Source organism: Barbatula barbatula (genome assembly GCF_947034865.1).
Source record: "Barbatula barbatula genome assembly, chromosome: 2".
Classification (NCBI taxonomy): domain Eukaryota; kingdom Metazoa; phylum Chordata; class Actinopteri; order Cypriniformes; family Nemacheilidae; genus Barbatula; species Barbatula barbatula.
Genome location: NC_136767.1, coordinates 20,704,170 through 20,719,809, shown reverse-complemented (window position 1 = coordinate 20,719,809; position 15,640 = coordinate 20,704,170). Strand labels below are relative to the sequence as shown.

Here is a 15,640-nt window from a genome sequence, read left to right as displayed (position 1 = left end):
AAGTGATGGAAACAACATGTTGTTATGAATAATTGATGTGACACGTGATTATGACAGTGCTGCGTTTTACCTAACGTTCGTCTAAAATAGCAATATGCTCTGTGCAGTTGTGTTCTGCTGTTTTAAATATGTTAAGTTGGACGGTCTCCATTAACTGTGTCCATGAAATAGACGTCTATAGGCACCAATGGTTTTTGGTTACCAGCAATATTTAAAATATCTTCTTTTGCGTTTCGTAGAAGAAAGTCAAACAGGTTTAAAATGTCAAGAGGGTGAGTAGATGACAGCATTTTTGACAGAACTATCAATTCAAATGTAGTGAGCATTGTTATGTTTAGTAATATTAAAATCGTCTTTGTTTTTGTCTAGATGAAGTCAACACAGGTGGACCACAGACTTTTCACAGACAGTTACTGCAAAGTGTGCAGTGCACAGCTCATCTCAGAATCACAGAGAGTGGCACATTATGAGGTGAGATTTGCTTCTTGTCCCTGTCCTGTGACAGAAAAATATGTCTGTCTTGTGTTAAAAGCTTTTTGTCGAAGTGACTTATAGGAGAAATCCCTCAGGAGCAACCTTTGGTTAAAGACCTTGCTCAAGGGCCCAGTAGCAATAGATCATGGATGGTCATTATTTACTTTTGCAATTTCCCATCATCATCTTGCTTTAATCCCTTAATAGTAACATTTATGCATTCATCAATTTTTCATTCTAAATGTTAAAAGATGAGCTAACACACGCAGTTTGAGCCAATCTCATATTAATCTAAATTGTCCATGTTAAAGGGGTCATATGGCTCGTTTATAACATCGTATATAAAAGGTAGAACAGTTAGCAATAGTTTTGAACTATTTAACATAATGTTCTTTTAATAAAAGCTGACAAATCCTTTACATCCTTACCTGGATGTATGTATCGGCTTGATGATCTTCACTTTCCGGATGAGATTCGGGCTTGAGTTGATATAAGGAATTACCGATGACATTTTATCACCTGTCAGTGCAATTGCTTAGGAACCTGATGTTCCGAATATGTTAAGAGGCGTTACATTTCTGTAATACAGCTTGCAGTATTCGACCAATCGCTACGCACTGGTTAACTGGCCAATCATTGCACACCTCGCTTTTCAGAGTGATGAGTTTTTAAAAAATCTGCGCATTTCAGAGAGGCGGGGCAAAGAGGAGATACAAACATGCACGGTTTGTAAAAAATCTGAGTTTTAAACCTTAAATCATGCATACACATTGCATTACATCTAAAAAAACGATAATATTAATTTTAGCCATTCCATATGACCCCTTTAAGCTTGAGAAGCTGCACGTTTAACCGTGTGAAGAAGTCAGAATGCATGAAATAGCATGTTACCTCCACATTAACCACAATACAAAGCTGTGAGATTATGAAACAATGTAATTTTTCAGTGCAAGGTACTGCCACACTGTCTAGAAAGCCTACTTTCTAGAAATGTGGTATAATCACATAGAAAAGGCTTTGCATGCATGTCCTCGGATCTGTGTTTCGTGGAAGAGCAGCTCATCTTTGGGTGCGTCTTGGTGGTTGTTGTGGAGAGAGTTATATGGCCACTTGTCAGCAGAGGTGTAATCTAAGCCGGCCCAGACGGGATCATTATGTATTTGCTCAGACAAGCATAGAGTACAAGAAGGATGTTGGCTGGTGTATGTAAAATATTAATTTTGTTTTTGTTTGGTGTGAGCACGTCAGGTGCGTCACTTGGCTGACTTGCCCTGTGTGGGTTTATGTAGCCTGTTATGTTAACTGACTTGTGTAGGCATGGTGTGCAACTGACATTGCTGGTTAAATTGCTGAAATCTGTTAAAAATATTTTTCGCTGATTTTTGCATATTTGTTTTATGTAGCTCTCACAATGTAGAACTTTTTTGCTGTCGACAAAGTTTTGCAAACCACCACCACTAACACACAAAAAGGGCTGGTTGTGGAATATAGTTTTCAGGCTGCTAATGTGTAAAGACGTGCAGTGGGCACTGTAATTGGGTGTGGAGACCTAGATTTTTGGAGGAGACGTTCTCTCTTTCTTCAGGCACGAACTTCCGCATGTAGCTTGATCTCCAGATGCCAGCTCATGTATCCACAGAGTGTTTATCAGTGAAAACATTACTGATTAGATTTAACCTTATGTCTTTGTCTGAATAATGAAGAAGTTTAGTCTTAATCGGTGTAACATTGTGAAATTCAGATGATGTTAAACATTTGGATGTAAATATTGCTATAAGGATAAATCATATTCAAGAGTCAAACAGACATGAAAACTAGCAAGGTAAACAGAACGAACCGAGTAACCCAGCCTACAAATGTCAATATCTGACCGGGATTCCTTGAAATGAGAGAAATATAAACAGTGAGAAGCCTTCAAAAGGATTTAAACAGACATGATAAGAAATGGCTGTGAATATAGAGGGATTTGAAATGGATGAAGGCCAGCAAATATCGCTGCTTTTGTTTTGGTTAGTATTTATAGTGCACATTGTTTCAATAAATCTCTTTTAAAGAAGTTAATTGAAGTTTCTTGATCTAACGAGAGACACTGTTCCAGTAAAGAACTATATTAATGTCTAATTGTATAGTACAAAATATTTTTCATCCATTTGTGAAATGTGTCAATGTTAGGAATGTGATGTGTGAAGGTAATGTCAAAACCGCTATTTCGAGAATTTTTTGAAATTATGCTGAAGTGACAACTTTGCTTTGCGGTGAGCTTTTAATCCTCACCCCTGAAACATCAAAGACAGGAAAGGAGAAAGAATTCAGATATTTGAAGTTAACATTCAACAGCTGCTGTCTGCAATGTATGCATTATTATGAATAAGACAATTGTGGCTAGGAATAGCACCTCCTCCACTGGATTTCATTTAATAGTCCTCATGGTGCTAATATTAATGTGCTCTTCTGTTCTCGCGGTTATATTTTTGTGTTATGAAAGACTATGAGAACATCACAGGTAAAAGTCTGATAAAGGTTATTGCTGAGCCCAGGGCAAACATTTTCTTAATTTTAAGTGTAAATTGTCTGGTACAGCATTTGATTATAGATATCAGGTCAGATATCAGGTCACTTCCCAATATGATTATGACTGATAACACAAAATAGATTTGGCATATCCTTAATGAATTTTATATACCACTATTGTAAGAAGTTATTTTGGACCAAATAGGTAACCTGTCTCCTATGGTCTCTGTAATATGACATTAAGCTCAATTTCTACCCCAATTTGCAGTCAGGTCAGTCAACGCTAGTTTTGTTGAAGCCATTTTGCATATTTTGGGAGCTGGAGAAAACATATTTAGATGAACAGCATTTTTTACTCCTACTTGCATCGGATCTTAATCTGATTTTGTCCTGGTGTCATATGTTGGCGTGCAATTCTTTTTTATCTTGCGTCTCTGTGCGTACCCTCAATTTATTTGTTTTCCCTATGCAATTCCAATCAGCATTCTCTAATTAATCCATATTTATGAAAGGCATAGTGGTAAGGGGAAAGACTCTTATTTGCGATTGGCCACGGCGATATTATTAGTCTTCGATGAAAAACCTCCCTTTCTTTATCCTAATTGTGTCTTCAGATCAGTGTGTCTTTTGATAAGACCTCTGACTTTCACACATCTGTTTCAGTGTGACATCTGTAATGTAGCCGCACAGACATTTCTAGTTACACAACACATCAATTCCATACATTCTGAAATGTTTCGTAATCTACCGGTTGTGGTTGGGAACCAGTTAGTAATTTAAATATTTTTTTTTAATATTCTCTGTAGTACAACTAATTTGACCATAACTATTTAGGGACTTTTTTGGAGAGTTGGAATACTTTTCATTTATATAGATAAAAAGCAACATATTGGCAGCAACATATCAAATCGCATTTAAAACAGTATACAAAGATGTTTAAAAACTTTTATAGAGTTCGACGGAGGGGCAGCAGGCCATGGGCAGGGCGGAAAATAAAAAATTGAGGAATTAAAAGGCTAAAGATAAGTCTGCGCCGCCAGCGGAGGCATGTTTGTGCTTCAAAGGCGGCTTGTGGTGTTGTGGGCCAGCATGGATCTCGGAAGGTGGCGGTGATGGGCTCGGCTGAATGAAAAAGCAGTCGGGGATAGCAGCTGTGGAGTTTGGGGCGCGGCCCAGGCTTGCCAATGGCCTGCTAATGCAGCCTGCCAACCGTAGACCCTTTCTTGTGAGGGCAGGGGTTTGATCTGGACGTTCTCAATGAAAAACGCTGTTATATCTTCAAATTGCTGTGCACATCTGTATGAGTGGACCACGATTAATGATTCCGGAGTTAACATTTGCAGCTGGGGTCGTGAGTCCGATATGCAGTTGTGTTCGGGTTGGCAGACGAGAGACGATGGAATTAAGCACCGGTCAAATATACTGCATACCGCTGTTGTTGTAACGTAGAAGTAATGGCTGCGTGCGTTATTTTGGGCCAGATGTTTAAGTTTCGAATCAGCAGTCACTTCCGGAATCACAGATTATATTTATCAATCTCCTGAAGTTTACGTTCGGCTCAAATGACATTCTCTGAACAGCACAGGCGCAGAGGAAGTGCGCCAGTGCTGGTCAGCAATATCTCACGCTTGAGTGCAGCAGTGGCAACGCGAGGTGACAGAGGATAAACCTTAATATATATACTTAAAGTAGAAAGATTGTTCTCACCCAGCTTCTTGCGTAACAGCGTGTTCGGCGGTTCAAACACAAGTAAAATGCAGTTTATAAAAGACTGGCTAATGAGGCATGGAATTCTGGTTGATTAGAACGACTGCAAGGCACGACAGAATTAATAGTTTCCCCCAGGATGATTGTTTCCCTCTTGGGTGGGCCTTGACCAAAAAAAATGAGATAAGTTCCAGGCCTTCAGTATGAAGATCTGGCTATGCGAGACTATGTCGCACACATCTAAACTGAAATCTCTGTGAGCTGCGAGAGGTCTAACTCTGATTCAGCACAGCCTACTTAAACACATCTACTCTATTATTACCCAAGCAAGCATCAGTAATGCCTTTAAATTGTTGCTATATAATTGGCTGCCACAATTACCTCCTCTGGGGTTGGCTACGACAGAATGTTCGATTAATCGCAATCAGTATTGCAAAGTTGCGTGGTTGGAACTAGGGCTGCAACAACGAATCGATAAAATCGATAAAAATCGATTATTAAAAATGTTGGCAACGAATTTCATTATCGATTCGTTGTATCGCGCGACTATAACGCGCGCCGCATGTTTGAGTGGCGTGAGCGTGGCGTTTCTGTTGCGTGTCAGCAGCGTGTCAGCTCTGTGGCGGCTGCGTCGTGTTTTCTGTATCTTTGCACACCAGCACCGTGCCTGACGCGGCGCTGGCGCGCTGCTGCTGCTATAGGTGACATAGAGGGAGGCCGCCGACAGACAAGGGTCTTGTATTCACGACAAGTTTAAACTTTTTTCACATAACCTACACCTTCCAAAATCCGAAAAATGAGTAAGTAGGCTGTCTGTTTATTTAAATAACATTTCCAAATGTTTTGTAGCTTTATTACCTGATGTTGGACCGTCACTCAGATGACACACTAGACTACGTTGTTATTAGTGTGTCATATTTTTTTCCATTTTAAATCACATTGTTAAGAGCATAAAAAACAAAAATAATTCAGTCACCAATACATTTTGGGGTTTAATACGAACCACAATTCGTATTAAGATGATTCTCAGATATGTTATTAAAGATGTAACGTAATCAATTGATGCACGAGTTTACTTTATGCAATATGTGTTTAAGATGGACATAAATTAATATTCCCATTCAATGCAATGTATCTTTTCATTGGATATAGCCTAAGCATTTTCTTGGAGGAAGATTTTATGGAAAAAAGTAGTTAATTGGAGTATTCATTTGCAACATTTTAGTAATAATATCTCATACTTAATAGGAATATTAATGTATAATTTATTTCAATATTCACTTGTTGTTTCTCCAAAAATGCATTATAAACATGATTTAAGTCCTGATGTTTTCTACAGTGGACATGTAAACCCCGTAACGTGTAGATGTTGGTTTAATGAAATTCAATTTGAAAATACGATCAAATAAATGATGATTAGCTTTCAAACATCAAAATGGCATTCATTAATATGTATTCGTGTACAAAATTACATATAAACATCTTTTCCTATTCTATTTTGCCTGGAAACGCTTCCAACACGCTTGCGTGTCTCGTGAAAAATAGGCGTCGATTCAATTCCTAGCATGCACGCGTTTTCCGTGCGGCTCGTCTCACGCAGGCAGTGTGCAAGCTCTAACCTGTTAACATGGGAGCCGATTTAAAAACGGTCACGCCAGGCTTCTGAGGCGCTCACGCCACGCATCTAGTGTGTCACAGGACTAAAAAAAGTTGATCGCGCCGCGCGCAGCATAGCGGAGAAAAAATAAATAAAAAAAGCAGAGCGGAGGTAGAGGAAAGACCATCAGAGAGACCCGAAAAAAACAGCAAACCATGAGAGGCTTCTTGATGGGAAATGCATCATGTAAACCACAGCAAGCTGTAATAATAATATAATAAGTAATAATAAAGCTTTTGAAATATGTTTTGCAATGTCAGTTCTATTTTTCAATAAAGGGTTGAAAATGAATGCTTTTAAAAATTTGTATCCGATTCATCGATTAATCGAACAAATAATCGACAGATTAATCGATTATTAAAATAATCGTTAGTTGCAGCTCTAGTTGGAACTACAGGTCTAGAGCTGTGGTTAGAAGCAAAGTTTATTATTATTATGACATTTCGACTTACATCATGCTTTTGAGCAAAGTAAGCAAGCAACATGCTTTTTTTTACATCTTTTACATCTTTACATCTTTTAGGCCCGATTCACATTTATCGTCTTTTCTGTGCGCATATTTATAATTTTGAATGTAGAACGCAAATAGGGGGTGACGTGCATGCGGTGCGGTGCTCACATGGTTCTAGGCATGTAGGCGCCTGTCTATGGCGGGAACTCCGGGCCAAAACCTAACGTCCGATCGACCGACCGACCGTCCGTCTGTCTAACCGAACGTCTGACCGGACCTCTTGAACGTTTGTGCGCGTGACCCACGTGACGACCTGACGTGACGTCAACGTCTCAAAATAAGCGCTTTTTAATCGATAACACATCGACATTACAAGCATTAAGTTAATTTTTACTTAAAAACGATTTGAACTGCTTGTGCTGTACTGTTTTTATTAACACTGGGTGTGTTTGAAATGTATTTCAGTGTTTAAAGTGTTTACCATTATGTTTTACTCTGTAATACAGGTTTACTATTTGATTGTTTTATAAAAACAGGGGGTTTCAGATGGATTTCAATGTTTAGAAATACGTCAATTTGCTCTGTGTGTTTTATTGGTTACACTCTGTTTTAAGTTTTAAAGATAAGCAATAGTGCCTCCAGAATTTAACTGTACAGGCAATTACACATATAACAATAAATGCATTGAACTTCAACTGCAGTTTTCATGAGAGGATTCATCAGAATTTATTCCTTTACAAAAAATGTATAGTTTAAAAAATATTTATTCTTATCAGTGTAAAAAAAGAAACAGTACATTACAGTTTTTCTCAGTCCAAATTGCTTAACTACTTTAACTATAGTTTAACCATGGTCATTTGTATTTTACTAAATGTAATCAATCCACTAAAATGAAAATATTACCACAATTTTACTATAATAAAATACGGTTTAAACAAGATACAATTTTAACTTTATTAAGAAGAGCTATAGAAACATAGAATAAAGTTGAATAGAACTGTTTAATTACACAGTGCCTCACAAATAAAAGTCAGGAACAAAAGTGTTATTTTATGAAGCGCGGTTTTTAATTTAAACCTGTAAACAGATAAATATGCTGTGTTATGAATTTACCGTCACCAAGACTTGTTTGTTTTCATATCAGCCACAAACAACCAACTGGCCAAACAATCTTGCTACATTTCTTTCATTAAAACCCTATAACACGTTCTTACGTGTGTTTACATGTTGTTAACACGTACCAATAGCGCCCGGTCGACAGAGCCGGTATTCTATCGTCTTAATAACGTGTTTTCCACCTGTAAGAACACGTTTAAACACGTTTGTGTTTGCTTTACCTTTATTTAACATCGTATGATTCAGTATCCTCCAGCTAATCCATTTTTCATTCATTTAATGTCTGGTTTAGACGGTTATATGATGTAGAATGTTATTAAAGTAAAATAAAGTGTAATCCTTCTTCGGGGTTTATTTTGGTTGCGGACCGATATTAGTGGCGCATACCGCCATCTAGTGACGGAGTGTAAAGTCCCATAGACCCTAGAGACCACATACTGCGTTACTTACGTTTGAAATATGTATTTATTTAATAGTTTGCAGCTTCAGGTGAAAGCTTTAAATGTCCATGTTTTTAGTTTTGTAGGTGTTACAGTAGTAGACTAATACAATTGTTCCCACATGAGAAATACTCCAGTACACTTTTAATATAGTAAACTGTGATATTCCTTCATACTAAGTGTTAGATCTTTTCTAAAGTAAATATTAAAATATAGTATTTACCATTAACAAGTAACTATATTCTAGTATACTACAATACTTTTTAAAGACGTATATGGTGACCATACCCGAAATGTGACCTCTGCATTTAAACCATCCAGTGATAGTGAACACACGAACACACGGAAGAGTGGGCAGATATCACTGCAGGGCCCGGTGAGCAAGTGGGGGTAATGTGCCTTGCTTAAGGGCACCTCAGCCATTACCCGTCGGTGCTGGGAATAAGCAGGGGCAACCTTCTGATCACGAGTACGATCTCGGACCGCTGGGGCACGACTGCCCACTAATCCCCATACAGATTTTCATCTTGATGTTCAAATTAATAGGACTGTTTATTTTGTTCATTTGTATCAAAGACAATTCATTCATTGTAAATGCTCCTGAAATTAAAGGGTTAAATTCCGACACAAAGTGATATATATTGCACTGCACAGTCCTTTAATATTATTTTTAATTAACCAATATATGATTTTTAAGGTTATAATAAAACATTTTATTTTATTCTTCAGGCACCTTGCAATAACGACAAGACTGATCCCTTGTTAAGAAACACGAAGCTAGTAGGGAATGTTGCAAGAAGTTTGATAAATTGACGGCATTTACACCAGAATTACTATTCACAAATAGACATTGTGTAGTATTATGGGATATTGTACATATTATATACATATATTGATCTATACCATATTTAATAATTAAAATGACTATTATGACTGCTGGACACACACACACACACATTTGGAAACAGTTAGGAGGCACTAAAATTGCTTATCTTCACAAGCTTTTTTAAAGTTTCACCATATTGTTATTGTTAAGCAAAGGAGCTGAAATATATATACATTTTTTTCATTTTTCATCAAGGTAAAGACAAAACTTAAAACAGAGAGAAAGCAATAAAACACACAGAGCAAATTGACGTATTTCTAAACATTGAAATCCATCTGAAACCCCCTGTTTTTATAAAACAGTACAATCAAACAGTAAACCAGAGTAAAACATAATGGTAAACACTTATTCTATAAACACTGAAATTCATTTCAAACACACCCAGTGTTAATAAAAAACAGTACAGCACAAGCAGTTCAGATAGTTTTTAAGTTAAAATTAACTTAATGCTTGTAATGTCGATGTGTTATCGATTAAAAAGCGCTTATTTTGAGACGTTGACGTCACGTCAGGTCGTCACGTGGGTCACCCGCACAAACGTTCAAGACGTCCGGTCAGACGTTCGGTTAGACAGACGGTCGGTCGGTCGGTCGATCGGACGTTAGGTTTTGGCCCGGAGTTCCCGCCATACCTGTCGAGATGGAAAGAGTAAAACTTTTTGGAGTGCCGTGTGCGCACTGCAGGTCATGTGAAAAGAGAAAGAGGTGCGGTTCACATTTTCCGCCTAATTTTAGACACGAAATGTGAATCGGGATATGCGAGAAAGTTACTATGTTTTCGAGAAAACTGTCGCAAGTAGCTTTTAGTTTTTCACACGATGCATCAAACTGTGGTGGTTAACCAACAAGTTATGTCTTTGTTCGGGAAATGCACCCCAGCATGGTTTTACACCCCATTACCTCTTTCAGGATATTTTTTTAAAAACAAAGCGATAGTAATGGGATTTCTTTAAAGCCAGACATAATTTATGGGTGAAGTAGCTCATATTTTACAGTCTAATGAATTCATTGTCAGTAGAAATAACCAATGTTTTTCTTTGATAGTGAGCTCAGATCAAAGGCAGTCATGCATGTTAATCCAGCCGACCTGGCTAATTGCTTTCAAGCACACATACTGTACTGGCAGTCCAGATAAATTTTATTTTCAATGTATTGTAATTGTAATGCTGCATAAAAATAATTACAACAAAATATGTATTGCTGATTCTAAAACATTGACTTCACAGTTCAAAACCAATTATTAACACAGTTATACAAATAGATATCGTTTTAATAAAATAGATACATTGTTTTTTTTTGACTTAGCCCTTGTTCAGATATTTAAAGGCGCAGTCTGTGAAATTCAAAACAGATATGTTCAAAACAACAACGGCGTATCTTGTTGACGGTGTGAAGGAGCGTGGAATAATGTGAATAGTCATTTTCAACTCCACTAATCAATGACGTGAATAAGAAATCAAATCACGTTTATGGATGATGTAAAGTAATAAAGTGCATTATAATGAAATAAATGTCATTTCTAAATTTGATTTATTACTATTTAGTCAGATGATCTGAAAACGATTACTGCTTGTTCAGTAAATACATACTTAATTTATAATTTACTTGTGCTAAATTAGGAAAATGACTAACCTTGTTGATCGATATAATAATTATAATTTTTTTGTCAGTAAAGGAATCTAAACAGCGCATGAATTCACATCTTCGCTTTGATCTATATCAGTGGTTCCCAAAGTGGGTGGTGCTGCGACAAATGGCTTAGGGTGCCACCGAATCTCAGCTTTTTTCCAGTCCATATAATGATTTTTTATATCATATGTTTTAAATATATCAAAACACCAACATATGAGCATGTCCAAATGAAAATTAACATGCAAAAAAAACATTGATATGTTTTATACATATGTACAGTTTAAATATATATTTTTACCGCGACTTGGACTGTTCCCAAGGAGAAAATCGTTCCGCCAAGCTCCACCCATTGTACTGATGTGCACTCATGTGGGTCACGAGTACAAGGGTTTTTTGGGGGTCAGAACCGTAAGTCGTTTGCGTCATCAAGCCTGAAGCTGCTTACCCTGTCGCTTGTAGCAACGAAGCAGGCGGCAAAATGCATTACATTGCTCGCTTCACTTTCATACATTTATGGTTTTGAACCGTTAGTTTTGTTTCCATAGCTTTAGTACATAATGGCACTTTAGTCTGTCAATGTACTGCAAAATGCTCTTAAGAACGCTGAAGGCGAACAGAAATGAGATATAGGCGCAACTGCAGTCACGCTCGTCAGAAAAGTGAGTGAAACACACACACAGGCACACAGTTTTAACAAATATTACGTCATTAATAGTGATTCACTTCCACGAATTTGTACCATTGCATTCATATCAGCAGCGAAACGTACTGGAGTTCACATGAACCGCACCCAGACCTCCCTTTTTACTCAGGTACAGTTCGCTGGTGCGCTCCCGCGGTCACATCATCCAAACGAACCCAACTCTGCGATAATCGAATCCGGGTGCGAACCAAAAGTGCTAATGTGAAACCGCCTGACTGCGCTGTCATAGTGCGGTTGCCATTTTCAACCTCCTTCTTGTGTGAGCTAACTTTCTCATCCCTGACGTACATGAAAAACAAAGAAGGCAGTGCCTGTCAGTGGAGCATGATCTATGAGTTGCACTATCCTCAATCTACCACGTATTACGTATGGAGGACCTAAAACTGAGCCAAAAGCTGATTGGTTGCATCACCTGTGTACTGTCCAATGGCATTTCTTTTACTCGATTGACAAATGTAAAATTAAAAGCATTTAGCAAAACGACAAAGAAAAGCAATTGGCAAATAGAGAGAGAAATGCATTTGGCAAATGCTTTTTTAAAACGATTTAAAATGTACATTTGAAATGTGCATAATAAACCTTTTTATTGTTTTATTTTTTAAGCATGAATTAAATAAACAGTTTTAAATGTATATATTTATTTATACATTTATTTTTTTTATTTCACGTTTTATTGTTAAATTTGACTACATTTTAAATCACAAATCAAATAAACCATTTAAACTAGTCTATTAATTTCTCTATTTAAAAAAGTTATTTTAATTATTAAATTGATCAATTGATTCTTCATTTTATTTCTAATCGGCACCCGGTCCTCCACAGTCAAGAGGCTGTTCTCCCAATAGCAGGCACTGTATCCCATTAAAATACCCAGCACGGTTCCATGCTTTTCCGTTGTATGGTCAGGTTTGAACAAAGCAAATAAGAACCTAAAGAAAAAAGTAATGTGAGTTGTCTATTATTATTTAAAGAATTAAGTATCAATCTTTATTCGAATGTGTTTTGTTCCAACTATTCACATGTACAGCAAATGCTTCATATCAGTCTATAAGATTTGTTTACATGTGTCATTGAGTTGTTTTTGAATGAGTTCATTTGAATGAGTTGTCTCCCTCACATAATGTCTGTTGTAATGCATTTGTATTCAAAAAGTTTAGGAACCACTGATATATATAAAGGTTCTCCATGCGCCATAATTTAAGAATGTCACAGCAAAGAATTTTCTTTTAATCTTGTTGCGGAAATATTCCTATGTAGTTTTCTTTAAAAAAATGTATGCAACACATCCAGGTTATGTTTTTCTTTCTAATAATGCACTCTCATAATTAACAACATCCATTTTAAGATCATTGCTTTGTCAGAAGACGCTTACATTAGAACGTGTGTGTAAGCTTGTTGGAGATGCCTTCATACATTTCTAATAGGAAATTAGTGGAGATGGTGACTTTTTCAACAAAGTTTTCAAATAAATTTGTCTGGCCTAGTTTTTGTTCTGCAGAAGTGCTTTGATTGTTGTCGACCGATCTGAGGCAGCATGGTGCAGTTGCTCATGTAAGGAGTTGTTGGCCTAAATCAGAAAACCTACTCAGTTTGCTGGCATTGTATGAGATTGTGTCTGCTCACAAAACTGGGGCTCAACATGATCTATTGACTACCGTATGAGGCCAGAAAATTAAAACTGCAGTCTAGTGTTTAGATATAAAATATACATTGGAACTGCAGCATGTTAATATTCAAGTTTATCTGATGCGGACAATTAAATAGAATTTATAACTGTACATATAAATTCAGCACCATTTTAGGTATTTTACATTCTTTTGTCTTGCATAATCATTAGAAGTCTACTGCTGTGAAAAGGAAAACCCATTTTGCCAATATTGAGTTATAACTGATTATGATCTGTCCTGTGACAGAAGAGTTTGGCTAAAATGCAAAGAAAAGTAATTTTCTCAGTGATTGATAGTTTCTTGATTTTGCCTTTGTCAGGCTGTGTATCGGTGCGGGATTGTATAGGTTTTGTTTTATTTAATTGTTAGATTTGTTTCCTTGATATTTCCTGAAAATATAAAATTTTATATATAAAATATAAAAAATGTCCATCGTCATTAGCACAGTTGGTTACTTCTAGGAGTCACAACTGAAAGAAAGTGTGCAATAATGCAAGTTTTCGTATTCACAAAATGAATATATATTTAAAAAAAACTGAATTGAATGTCCTTTCAAAAAGTGGTGCTTTGCCTTAAATACGTTTTCAGCTACAAGACAAAAGTCATATAAGTGTTGATTTGTTGTTGAAGCTTCTCAAAAATGCCTCTCATCCTGGAAGTGAACAGTTTACAGCTCGCCAAGCAGTTTGGAACTTGTTTAAGTTTCTGCTTCCTTTTGGCACCCTCTGTCGGGTCTGCTTGGTCCTTGATGGATCCATTAAAAGCTGCACTGAGAAAAAATATCATAATCTGAAGGTAAATTAGCATCAAAGCCTTTAAGAAAGTGCAGCATCATCAGTACATAGTGTAAACACCATTGGTTAGGAAAGGAAAGGCAATATTGCTGGTAAAACTGAATCAGATTCAGAGACTGTACTCGCTTTTGATATAAAAACACAAACCCTGAAGGAAGCACATTTTAGCAAACAGTCCCTAACTAGTGGATTGCGGGTCCCTTTACAGTAATGAGTCTTGAAAGCTTTCTGTATTTGGCAGTTATTTTCCCCTGTGCGTAACCATGAGTAGGGCTTGATGTTTTCCTCGGGCTAAATGAAAGTAGGGTTTGGAACATCTTGTGCTTTTGGCTCAGAGTTAAATTGTGGACTTCAAAATGTATTGCTTTGTCAGTTCAAAGCAATACAACCCCAATCTAAATTGTACCCTTATACCCGTTGAGACAAGCTAGTTTAAATATTTTAAGTTTACACACCGTATGCCCGGATCACGTGTTGCTCGGCCCACATCACCTTCTAAAAATGTTTCAAAACTGGTGAGCCCCAGAATTTGTTAATATTCCTTGCATTAGGTATTAAATAACGTAATATTAAATGATTAACAATATTTCATTCATTACCATAATTTGTTCGAAGCAGTTGTTCTATGTAAATTGATATTCGTTCTTTACAAATATATTAAATAGTGCTAATTTCAGCTACTTGAAACATGAAAATATACATTTCACTGCAACTAATGTTAATGAATTTGACCGTATAAGACTGGTACCTTTTTCCATACCCAAAAGCCTAAATTTTCCTTCCAAGAAGTTCAAATAGGGTCGTTGCCGAGTTACTTAAATTTGCACGGATGCTTTTTTGATTGTTTTAAAACGCGCAGTGATTCCTTGGTTACTATAGTTGAACCATAGGCCTGCCTTATCTGTTGATGCAATGCAAAGCTAAACAAGACAGACACAGACCATGAACGACAAAGAAATCTATTTTTATGAGGTGCTGATCAGCAAGGAATGTTTTCCTCAGATGGCAGTTACGTAATAAACAAGGAAACAAGCACTACAATGGCTCCGTCTTTGTTACAGGGTATTTTTTAGGATCTTAAAAGTCCGCGTTGAGGCATCAAGCCGTTTACTTTATTTATAAACAATAATGCCAGATATTGTTATCAGATCTGGGTTTTGTTACTGGGAGATAGACGAGCATCGCGTTTTCACCGCTGTTGGCTCGATGGCTGTGTGCCCTCTGTTTGCCTTTTGTGTTTAATAAATCGTCTTCTTCGAGTGTCCAAATGGATCCTTGGTCTTCGCTTCGGAAACCTCCTGTCCCCACGTACTGGGCCAAACCCATGCAGCTCTGCAGACTGCGCCTCTCGGCTAGGGAGAAGATACGTTGTAAAAATGATTGAGTGTGTCTTTATTGTGCGGGACAAGGCCACCAAGCCACTGCTTGTCTGCTAAAAGCCAGCGTACGTCGGTAACCAAGGGAGTCCTGGCGAGCAGCACTACAAGCTCCCCAAGCCTAGGAACCCACACCCTCTATCAGTCGTGCTGACCTTGTCTCCTTCTGTGACTTGGCTCTTGTGGATTCGGGAACGGAAGGCAATTTTGTGGATGAACCATGGGGT

At 37.3% G+C, this 15,640-nt stretch overlaps 1 protein-coding gene across 1 annotated transcript in view; it reads left to right on the top strand.

Moving 5' to 3' along the window:
* The window catches only part of zmat4a (zinc finger, matrin-type 4a), a 74,337-nt gene that overhangs the window by 14,110 nt on the left and 44,587 nt on the right, over positions 1 to 15,640 (top strand). Inside the window, exon 2 of the mRNA XM_079487603.1 lies at positions 370 to 471. Coding sequence (XP_079343729.1) covers positions 370 to 471 — 102 coding nt within the window. The remainder of the gene's footprint in view (positions 1 to 369; positions 472 to 15,640) is intronic.